General features: G+C 37.6%; 1 protein-coding gene across 4 annotated transcripts in view; it reads left to right on the forward strand.

Annotated features, from left to right (window-relative positions):
* Positions 1-12,468, forward strand: part of LOC120998086 (muscular LMNA interacting protein) — a 401,012-nt gene that overhangs the window by 76,426 nt on the left and 312,118 nt on the right. For 3 of the 4 annotated variants that reach the window (XM_040428571.1, XM_040428572.1, XM_040428573.1), the window contains 2 exons: positions 5,688-6,050; positions 8,457-9,881. In XM_040428571.1, the coding sequence (XP_040284505.1) occupies positions 5,688-6,050; positions 8,457-9,881 (1,788 nt within the window). The remainder of the gene's footprint in view (positions 1-5,687; positions 6,051-8,456; positions 9,882-12,468) is intronic. The other variant, XM_040428574.1, reaches the window with a different exon arrangement.

A 12,468-nucleotide genomic window follows, 5' to 3' on the forward strand; every position in this document is an offset into this window, starting at 1 on the left:
CCATTTTTATCAGACTGTGATGTCATTGTATGCTCCTTGGCCTCTGTATTTGCCACAACTGCCGCTGTTATGTAGAGTCCTCTACCTACCCCTGAACCTCCTCCTCATGACATTTCAAACACTGACTGCTCTTACAGAAGTCATCAACAGGAGGACTCTCTTGAGTATCTTCCATAGGAAAAGGTGGGGTGGAGTAAAGAAAGAAAGGATGCGACTGAAACTCAAAGGCTTCTCTAGGGTTTCAAGGAGGAGGAGCAGGAGAAATGTTGTGACCTCTGTCTCCAAGACACAGTGTCAGATTTCCACATCATCCTGCTGTGACTGAGAGGGGGAGTGACCCATCCAGTCCCATCCTACTACTGACCGGATGTGCTGCTATCCACATTCTGGCTCTGGGAGACTGGGTCTTTCGTTTTGCCCTGTTTCTTTTTTTTCCAGACATTTATGAAGTCTATAAATTGAAAAGTTATCAGTTTCCTAAAAATGAAAAGTCAAGGGTTTGGTACACACAGATTATTAAATGGTACTAGCAAAATTGCAAGTCTGTTTTCTGTAATTTAAAGACAGATGCAATATAAAATGTCCCTCCCCTTCTACAAACACACTGTACTGTATTGCCAATTTTCTTTGGGAATAGGCAATTTTTGTGGTAAAATGTGCTTCAACTATGCGATTAATATCACTACAATAACATTTTTGCAGTAAAGTTTCCTTGAAACACACAGTCTGATCTGTGATGCATGCACTAATACAAATAAAACAAAGCAATTTGCGAGGAATAGATTTTTCCACGGAAATAACACTTTTTCAGCTCTGAAATCATTGGACTCAATGGATAGTACAATGCAGCCTGAAATAACATTTGTTCAACTACAGTATGAAATGATTGGATTAAAATGTATGAAAAACACAGTGTTTGCAGCAAAATTATTTTTTTCCTTGCAGGTGGTTTTGTAATATGAAATTAGTAGAATAAGATGCTGCAGCAGCAGCTGTATTAAGCAATGTGCTCAGCCTCTCAGCTCTCAGCCCCTCACTCCTTCAAAGCTTTTCCTGACCAAAGTCCCTCAAACATACACATTTCTTTTTTTCTATTCTTTTTCTAGACTGTCCCTGTTACACTAGAATAGGTGCTTGTGCCTCTACCCTCATCAGCTTCTCAACACAGTATGGTGATTGGTCCTTCTGCCCAGGCTTCTCCCTGCCTGCTTGATTGGCAGATAAGGCCTTATGCACACGGCCATTGTTTTGGTCCGCATCCGAGCCGCAGTTTTGGCGGCTTGGATACGGACCCATTCACTTCAATGGGGCCGCAAAAGATGCGGACAGCACTCTGTGTGCTGTCCGCATCCGTTGCTCTGTTCTGTGGACCCGTAAAATAAATATAACCTGTCCTATTATAACCTGTCCTATTCTTGTCCGCGCTTTGCGGACAAGAATAGGCAGTTATATTAAAGGCTGTCCGTGCCGTTCCGCAAATTGCGGAACACACACAGAAGCCACCCGTGTTTTGCTGATCAGCGGTTTGTGGACTGCAAAAAACGGAACGGTCATGTGCAGGTAGCCTAAGTTTGTATACCAGCCTCTGAGCAAATCAGTGCAAGCCCTCCCCTACAGTTCCTCACACTGCAATTGCATTCCTACTCGCGCGGGTTTGCAGCAACACACCGGGACGCATCCGGACCTAATCCGGACACGCTTGTGTGAACCCATCCTTAATCTCATCTCCAGACCAATCTTGAGTTCATGATAAATACTTTGTAAAATATTCGTTATATTAAACTTATTTTTTTTTACTCGAAAAATTGGCAAGGTAATGATCGCGTAATATGCGAATATCACGCGATCAATACAGGCGTGGCTCAAAAACGAATATATAGCACTATAGAATATAGTGCTATATATTTGTTTTTTATAATATTCGTCATTTTTTTTTCCATCTGAAGTCATGATTCCTCCCGGCTTAAGTTACTTAAGCAGGGAGGAATCATGACTTCAGATGGAAAAAAATTACGAATATTCTAAAAAACGAATATATAGAGCAATATAGCTAATATAGTGCTATATTCATTTGTCAGAATATTCGTAATATTTTAAAACAAGAATATATAGCAATATAGTGAATATTCGAAAAAAAAACGAATATAGAGCAATTCATCTTTTTTTTAATAGTCGTAATTTTTTTCCAATCTGAACTTCAGATGAGAAAAAAATTACAACTATTAGACAAAGAAGATTATAGAACTATATTAGCTAAATTACTCTACATTAGTTTTTTCTAATATTTGCTATATTGCTATATATTCTTGTTTTAGAATATTATGAATATTCTGAAAAACTAATATATAGCACTATACTGAATATATTTGTTTTTTAGAATATTCGTCTTTTTTTTAAAAATCTGTACAGTTTTTCCACTTCGGCATACTCCTCTCCGACAAGCGTCCCAGTCACCATGGGAACACCTGGGGGTTAGACTATACCATCGGATCTGAGTTTTCACGATCTCAGTGCTAAATTTTCTTTTTTTTATAATATTCATCATTTTTCCCATCTAAAGTCATGAATCCTCCCTGCTTAAGTTACTTAAGCAGGGAGGAATCATGACTTCAGATGGAAAAAAATAAAAAATATTCTAAAAAACGAATATATAGAGCAATATAGCTAATATAGTGCTATATTTGTGACTCATTGGCCCACAAGCAAGAAGCAGGGAGGAATCATGTGTTCAGATGGGAAAAAATGAAGAATATTCGCTATAACGAATATATAGCACTATATTCTAAATATTCGCGAATTCTCGAAGTTGTGATATTCGAGATAACAATTCGCTATTCGAATATTCGCGCTCAACACTAATGATGATCTTTTAAATTTAGCGAAAGCAAAGCTAAACAAAGGCCTTTAGACCTTCTGGTAATTCTGCATTAGCGCTTGCAGTCATGCATACTGTGGGTGCATTAAAAAGTGTTTTGTTTGAAGTTTACATTAAATGTGGAACACACATTCAGTTTTTCAGATATTTCAAGCAGCTGGAAAGCCTATATAGTCACACTGGCTGGTTGGAAAATTACAATCAATATTAAGTGACCACCGCATCCAGGTGCACCAAATGGCAGTACTACTGTATAGCACCTCTAAATTTATTGACTGAAAAGTGCAGGTGCGTCTTGCATACTATAGAAAACGGTGTCAAATAAGATAAATACATTCCTTCTTTTTGCTATTGTTGCTAACACAAACACTATACATTAATGTTTCTCAAAGGGTCCACGTTGTGAAAAGCTATATGGTGATTTCAAACTTAGGGCTTATGCACACGAACGTATTTTCTTTCCGTGTCCGTTCAGTTTTTTTTTGCTGACCGAATGCGGAACCATTCATTTCAATGGGTTCGCAAAAAAAGGAAGTTACTCCGTGTGCATTCCGTATGTCCGTATTTCCGTTCAGCAAAAAAATAGAACATGTCCTACTATTGTCTGCATTATGGACAAGGATGATACTGTTCTATAAGGGGCCAGCTGTTCCGTTCCGCAAAATACGGAATGCACACTTCATCCGTATTTTTTGCGGATCCGTTTTTTGCGGACCACAAAATACATATGGTCTTGTGCATGAGCCCTTACTGTAATAAATTATTCATTCCATTCAGTGAAACTGCTGCCTATCCCTTAATGAGCTTTGAGTTATTCAAAATGCAGCCAAAGCAAAGAATTATGAAAAAAGCTATATAAATAGGAAGCTAATACCTCCACCAGACCTCTTTGTCAGGTTTTGTTTACATGGCTGTAAACATTACTTGACTAATTCAGCCATTTCAGTAACACATTTTCAACAGGTCCAGCTCTGCCACAATTCTGCCACAGTTTTATGGCTTTTGTTTTTACAGCATTCCCTAGGAGGTAAAATTGACTATTCCCTTCATTCTCCTGGTCAGTTCTATTGCAACGATACCACATATGTATAGTTTTTCTTGTTGTTTAATATTGAAAATTATAATTTTTTCTTTGCATTGCTATATTCTGACCACCATAGCTTTTCAATTTTTATGTGTACGCAGCTGTATGGGGCTTATTGTTTGCAAGGTAATCTGTACTTTTTGTTCATAACATTTGGGGGGGTGTACAATTTTTTATCACTTTTCATTCAACTTTTTGTAGGACACTTTAAAAATCAATATGTGACTATTCTAGATAACTCTTAAACATCTTCTCCTCACAGCAGCAGTAAACTGACAAAGATTCTACTGTATATCTATATATCACTGACTAATACAGAAGGACAATATTGTATATTTAATGTTTAGTGGCATAGGACTGCCAAAATTGCTTTCTATGAATTTTGAATTAAAATAACATCTTACAAAAAATGAAACTATTCTATATAGTTATAGAGATATAGATTGAACAGTTTCTAACATGACTGATGTCAGATAACAAAAGTTTTTGAAAGTAATTGAAAAAGTCAGAAAATTTTTCTCACAACTGTTTATTTAAATGTGTCATCAGAAAATTCCCTATTGTTTAAAATTTTTATGTAAGACTGGTATTACACCGGCAGATAAGACAGATAGTTGTCAGGAAAGAAGCATTCCTTTCTGGCAATCGCATGCTCGTCAGTGAAAGAGATCTCTGCTATTACATGCACTGATCTCCTGCACAGTATGCCAGTACGCTAACGCCATCACTCGTCCCCATACAAAATCAGTATTTGCCAGCAGCAGACCACAATTATACTGCGCGATCTGACACTGGAAAACTATGATTTTGTTTAAAAATTGCGATTGTCCAATGAACAAGCATTTGCTTGGTCATCGGGTAATCGTCAGCACTACTACACAGGCAGATCATCGCTAACAAGCGTTCCTACGAATGCTTGTTAGTGATGATCTGCCCGACCATCTCAACATCTAATACAGTCCTTAGACATATTTTTAAATACCTTTTGGTGGGTATTTTTAATTTTCCATTATTATAATCGTCATTATAAATCTGCCCCATATTTCTAAGTTTTATCATGGAGCTCTATGGTTACCCCTGCTATTTTTCTGCAGCATTTCTTTCTGCATTATTTTTGGTATGTAAATGGTACTTGTGCTATGACATCATTGTAATTATAATGCTTGTTCTGGAAATTACCGAGCTATAAATTCACTGTACATGTTGCTATTGTGACATCACTGTGTGCATTATTCCTCTACTATAATATCATTGTGGGCATCACCTCTGTACTATAACTTCTGTGCATGTTTTTAACTGTTGTGACAATCACTGTGAACATTCTTCCTTTATTGTGGCATAACTGTTGGCATTAGCTCTCTACTTTGTCATCACTGTTTGCATTATGTCTAACTAGTGAGACTACAATTATGCATTTTTCCCAAAATTACTGCTGAAGTTGGATATGGTAGGGAACCTTTTTGCTGTGAGATCCAATAGTACTTGTTATGTTCCTACACAGAAAATATCAAGGAAAACATCTATTGTGCAATTTAATTCGAAACATCTACCTTAAACTATTATACAATTAATTACTATTTTCAATGGCATACATTAACAATTGTGCAGCAAAACTTACACAATGTAATCATTATGTATTGTATAATCATGAGACAATGCTAAAATCTACTTTAATTGATTGTATGAAACTGTAAAGTATTGTTTGATTGACTATACATTTCTCCTTAGCCTGAAGACATACCTGAAAAATTTACAGAGAGAAACATGCATGAATCACCTCAAAGTATGTTGGACACAGCTGGCAAAGCAGCATCTCAAGACAGTTTAATGCAAAAAAAATCTGATACAAATAACCCAGAGAACATAAACCATAAAGATCTATTCATTGCTGAATTTGTTGTCGTGATGGATGATGATGAAGATGAAATAATTACCAAAGAGTATCAGACTCTGCCCTTTGAGGAAAGTAAATATAAATTCAGAGAAACACCACAACGATCTTGGCAGCCAAAAGTAGAAGTAAAGGTTAAAGAATTATATGACCACAGCTTACAAGAGAACTGCCGTGATGTGGGCGAGCTAGGGACTAAGGTATATTAAAAACCCTTTCTACCAAATATAGAATATATTGTCGTTCTGTTCCTATACTATGTTTGAAAACAGAATCAAAAGGTAAAATATACTGTATATAAAACAAGCAGCCAACAGCATAATTTCCTGTTCTCATTGAAAAGAGTCAGGTTACCATTAGTATGGGAATTAAGTATTTTTTTCCAATATACCATGTAGTTTGCTCCAATAAAGTATAAATGAGAACCATCAGTCTGAAGTCAGGAAAGGCCATGGCTTTGTGCTGCTTGTTTTGTGTGCTTGTAGCCAACAAAGGATTTAACTATTGTGTCTTTCCACTCCAGTCCTCAAAAACGAACAAAAGGTTATGCTTTTAAGATCTGTTAGAACCACACAAGCAATAATTATTGTCACTATATCAAGAATTACCCCAGGTTTTCCCCATTCTTTCTAAAATTATGACCTGTTGGGACTACTTGAGGATTGAAGTTGAGAAACAGTTTGCTACAATACAGCTGCATAAATTCAAATTTATAGCAGATCATTGTATGTATAAAAATTGTTGATACTCTTTTTTATGTCTAGCAATATTCATGGCTGTGATTTTGGATACAATAATAACTACAATAATGAGACCATGCAGACTAATTTAATATCTGATTCTTCATATATGTATCGTTTCCAGTTTGCATTTAAGTGTAAGAAAAAAAAAAGTATAATAAACAGGCAAACTCAGGGGTAACACATGGAGTAAACATGCTGCTATGTTCACATTGTTCCCTTAAGCCACTACTTAAAGGGATTCTGTCACCAGGTTTGACCCCTGTCAGCTAAACATATGCTGATGTTCAGGGCGTCTTCACGATTCCTAATGTGGGCTTATAAATGTCATCTGTGGGCTTATTTAGCTAAAAAACAGCTATTACTAACCTGTCAGTCAAACAAATAAGGTGCCCAAGGGGATGTTAATGGGTGCAAGATGCCCGCCGCACCCACTGCCGTTCGTGCCTAGCGCCGCCTTTCCGGACTTCTGCGCCGCCTCCTAATCCTCTGTGCCGCCTCTCGCTCTCCCTCCCTCCCCCTCCTCCTGCTGGAAGATCTCGCGCGTGCGCACAGGCCTCTGCCTGATGCGCCCGTGCGGACTTCTCCATTTGGCTTCTTACAGCGAAGTGCGCATGCGCCGGGACTTCGCTCAACCCCTGTATGCGCGAGATCTTACAGCAGAAGGAGGGGGGAGGGAGGGAGAGCGAGAGCGGCACAGAGGATTAGGAGGCGGCGCAGAAGTCTGGAAAGGCGGCGCTGGGCACGAACGGCGGTGGGTGCGGCGGGCATCTTGCACCCATTAACATCCCCTTGGGCACCTTATTTGTTTGACTGACAGGTTAGTAAAAGCTGTTTTTTAGCTAAATAAGCCCACAGATGACATTTATAAGCCCACATTAGGAATCGTGAAGACGCCCTGAACATCAGCATATGTTTAGCTGACAGGGGTGAAACCTGGTGACAGAATCCCTTTAAACAGTATAATTGGTTATTTGTATACTGGTATGTTGTCGTTGAGTTCCAAATGATAACGTCCATAACTGTTTTCATTAAAGCATTGTGGTAAACGTTCAGAAATAAATTAGCGTACAATACATTATTAAAGAATATAAATTAAGAGAAAATTATCACAGTAATGCCATACATTACTGTAAAGCACAAAGTAGTGATTGTTAATGAAATTGCATGGAGGAGAAAATAGATATTACTGTTGTCACTGTTGTGATTTAGAGCTTTGTTTAAGAAAAAAATTTGCTCTGAGTGCAATAAAGATATATTGAGAAATTAATCCGTGCAGAATGTTAGACCTGAAAACAATATGGGGTTTTCCCATATATATGTATATCTGAATCCAAGCCTATGCTACAGAACCAACCCTATTCCGATGTATGTGTGCATTTTCAATGGCAGGAATGTCTGGAACAAATTTGTTACATGAAGATATTCCAACTGAAATAAATGTTAAATAAAAGCCAAGCATTCTTTGGGTCCATTATAGTACTAGAGCCTGGACTCCTTGGTACACTGGTGGGCCAGTTTGACTCTGAGCACATCACTGTTTTACACAACTAAAATAGAGAGTTAAACAACAGTGCTGCACTATAATAATTTCCACATATTACTAGAAGAGTAAAAATGACCATAGAGATGAGATCAGATTGATAATTTCTGACAGAAAGCAGTCAACCAAGAAATGTGTATGAGGCTGCCTAAGTGTTTATCTGACAGCTAGCTAAGGTGTATGGCCATCTAAAAATTATGTTGTCACTATTATTCGTGTCATGAAATAATTTATTTTTATTAAGATTTAACAATATATGAATAACAATGAATAATTAATTCTTATTTTCAACAATTGTTTTAATTCTCTATTTTTATCTTTAGAAAATATATCCTGTGCCTTCGGTTGTCCTAGACTCATGTTCTACTCAATCTTCATACTCCTCATACCCAGATAAGACACAAGTATATAGAAGACAAACCACTAATTCTGTCCCTACAAATATATATAAACCTAATACTGCAGTTAAAGATACATTTCATCTACCTTTATTATCACAAAAGACTAAATCACTTCATATTTTAGGTACAGAATTTCCAGTCAGTTCATATACAAGAAGATCCCTGTATTCTTCAACTGATTTAGAAATATCAGAACACAAAGCTTCAAATATCACTCAGAGCGGAAGGCCCAATGTATTGTCACCTCTTCCTATACAGGTTATAAAATATCCACTTTGCCGTAGCCCCAGTCCATTGAGCTCTCCACACTTTGGCTCTTCTTCAACAATATATAGTATGAATGAAAATATATCTCCAGTACCAAAGCCAGATGCTACTACAGCAGTATCATCACGGCTTTCATTTTTGACTTCCTTACTAAAATCAAAAAGGTCATGTTTTAAAAGAGCAATATCTCCTTACCACCATTATCAGTCTGAAGCTAAAACAATTTCTGTTACAAATTCATATTTTCAGAAGTCCTCCATGATACCACATGCTCATAGGAAAGCAATATCCTGTGTTTCACTTAACTATCCAAGAGAGTCCAAAATGCCCTACTTTCAAAGAAAAGCTGAAATGATGTCATCAGTATCAGAGTCAGATATATTACATGGGGAATTTTCATTCCACCAAAGTCCAAATAGGGCACTTTCCCCAGACTCAATACATTTTAAGTCATCTACAAGTGCACTACTTTCTCCAAAAGGATCTGTATCACCATCTTCTCAACTGCTTATTAGATCAATTACACCACCGAGCTTTAGCAGGGAACATATTTTATCCTTAAATGATAAACCTCCAATAAGCAGATTGCCATCTACATGCTTGAAAAAATATTCTGTTCCTGGTAAATCCAAAAGAGTTACATTGTTTCCTCCTCCTTTGAACATTAACAAATCACTGTGTCAGTTACCTGATGAAAAGAAAAGGGAAATGCCTCATTTGAAAAAATATTCAACACCCAGGATTCATTTTAGAGCAACTCCTCATTTTTCGAGTAAGACTTCATATCCACTCAATGCAATGACTAGTTCCTCTATAGATATTAAAAAAAATCATGGCCTTTACGCTCATGCAGCCCTACTTTGCAATAAAAATATGAAGACAGATCAGGACACATGCCAATTATTGCACCCAAATTACTCATGTCAGGCTTTTAGTTCAAAAGAATTATCAAGTAAGAATACACCACTTTGCTCAATATCTACGAACATTATGGCACAGCCAAAGTCAACTCTGTCAAGATCATGTGACCTGCCATCAGGAAGTTCATTGTCTCTGATTTCTGACCTTGAAAATAAAAAGGTATAGATTCATTAATATCTTGCATGCATGATTAAGCTACACACCGTATCAGTACATTTTACTAATATTACACTAAAATAAAATTATTTCTGCAAATCAGGGCAAAATTTTCTCTTTTACAGTCAGCTACTTTATTATTAGCAATGTATAGTAAGGGTGTGCATGATTAATGGGAAACAAAACACCCTTTTAAAAGGAATGCATGAAAAATAAAATAAAAAAGGCCATTTCCAGAATAACAAAACACTTCAGTAAAATTGGATGGTCAAATAGGTAATAATGAAGATAGATTAAAATGTATGCTGTCAAGTGTATTTTTTAAAGGTTCTTAAAGGCAATCTGTCAGCTCAGAAGCACCCGCAAACTATAGTAAGCTATGTATTGTGTAAGTGGTGCTGAGTCTGGTTATGTAATTTTTATCTTCATACTCACTTTCGTTCCAACGCTGTGTTCCCATAAACCAGCAGCAAAATGCATTGAAAGGACTCTTGTGCTTATGCACTGACGGTAATTGAGAGGACTCATGGAGAAGTTCTCTAAATACATTTTATTGCTGGTTTGTGGTAGCACAGCATTAGAATGCAAGTGACTATGAAGATAAAAATTACATAACTGGTCTCAGTATCACTTACACTTTACACTGCCTACTGTAGTTTGGGGGTGTTATGTTTTTAAAGGGGTTCTGTGAGAAGGGCTAGTTGCCTCCACTTGCCGAGTTGCCTAGGGAGTTTAAGGGGGTAAAACCTGGCAATTGCATATACTACATATTGGTGAGTTTTCCTGTCAGGCTGCTCAGCCATGATAGAAACATAGAAACATAGAATGTGTCGGCAGATAAGAACCATTTGGCCCATCTAGTCTGCCCAATATACTGAATACTATGGATAGCCCCCGGCCCTATCTTATATGAAGGATGGCCTTATGCCTATCCCATGCATGCTTAAACCCCTTCACTGTATTTGCAGCTACCACTTCTGCAGGAAGGCTATTCCATGCATCCACTACTCTCTCAGTAAAGTAATACTTCCTTATATTACTTTTAAACCTTTGCCCCTCTAATTTAAAACTGTGTCCTCTTGTGGTAGTTTTTCTTCTTTTAAATATGCTCTCTTCCTTTACCGAGTTGATTCCCTTTATGTATTTAAAAGTTTCTATCATATCCACTCTGTCTCTTCTTTCTTCCAAGCTATACATATTAAGGTCCTTTAACCTTTCCTGGTAAGTTTTATCCTGCAATCCATGTACTAGTTTAGTAGCTCTTCTCTGAACTCTCTCTAGAGTATCTATATCCTTCTGGAGATATGGCCTCCAGTACTGCGCACAATACTCCAAGTGAGGTCTCACCAGTGTTCTGTACAGCGGCATAAGCACTTCACTCTTTCTACTGCTTATACCTCTCCCTATACATCCAAGCATTCTGCTGGCATTTCGTGCTGCTCTATTACATTGTCTTCCCACCTTTAAGTCTTCTGAAATAATTACTCCTAAATCCCTTTCCTCAGATACTGAGGTCAGGACTGTGTCAAATATTCTATATTCTGCCCTTGGGTTTTTACGCCCCAGGTGCATTATCTTGCACTTATCCACATTAAATTTCAGTTGCCAGAGTTCTGACCATTCTTCTAGTTTTCCTAAATCCTTTTCCATTTGGCGTTTCCCTCCAGGAACATCAACCCTGTTACCTATCTTTGTGTCATCAGCAAAAAGACAAACCTTACCAGCGAGGCCTTTTGCAATATCACTTATGAAGATATTAAACAAAATCGGTCCCAGTACAGATCCCTGTGGAACCCCACTGGTAACATGACCTTGTTTTGAATGTTCTCCATTGACTACCACCCTCTGTTGTCTGTCACTCAGCCACTGCCTAATCCACTTAACAATATGGGAGTCCATGCTCAATGACTGCAGTTTATTGATAAGTCTTCTATGTGGGACAGTGTCAAAAGCCTTACTAAAATCTAGATATGCGATGTCTACTGCACCTCCACCGTCTATTATTTTATTCACCCAGTCAAAAAAATCTATAAGATTTGTTTGACATGATCTCCCTGAAGTAAACCCATGTTGTTTTTCATCTTGCAATCCATGGGATTTTAGATGTTCCACAATCCTATCCTTTAATAGGGTTTCCATTAATTTGCCTACTATTGATGTCAGACTCACTGGTCTATAGTTGCTCGATTCCTCCCTACTACCTTTCTTGTGAATGGGCACGACATTAGCCAATTTCCAATGATGGCATGAAATATGCAGGATTGCATCATTACCATCTATTGTAGAGTGTGTTGTGAAGCCTCACCCCCTCACCTTCTAAGCAGTTCTGCAAGTAAAGGCAAACAGTCCTCTTCAAATTCTAGAGCAGGTTGCTTGTGAGAATGTTAAATAATTCCCGCATAACCTCTTTACAAATAAAAGTAAACTGAAGATGGGGTGAAAGTACAATATAAAAGGTGTTGTCTGAGAGCAAAAAGAAAAAAAGCCCCCACCCAGACCTGCAAAAGAGAAGCATACTTACCTTCTCCTTCATCCTCTCTGGTCCCCCACTGTCAACATCTGCTTTAACATCTGTTACAATGGTAGTTTG

This window comes from Bufo bufo, chromosome 4 (assembly GCF_905171765.1).
Source record: "Bufo bufo chromosome 4, aBufBuf1.1, whole genome shotgun sequence".
Taxonomy (NCBI): Eukaryota; Metazoa; Chordata; class Amphibia; order Anura; family Bufonidae; genus Bufo; species Bufo bufo.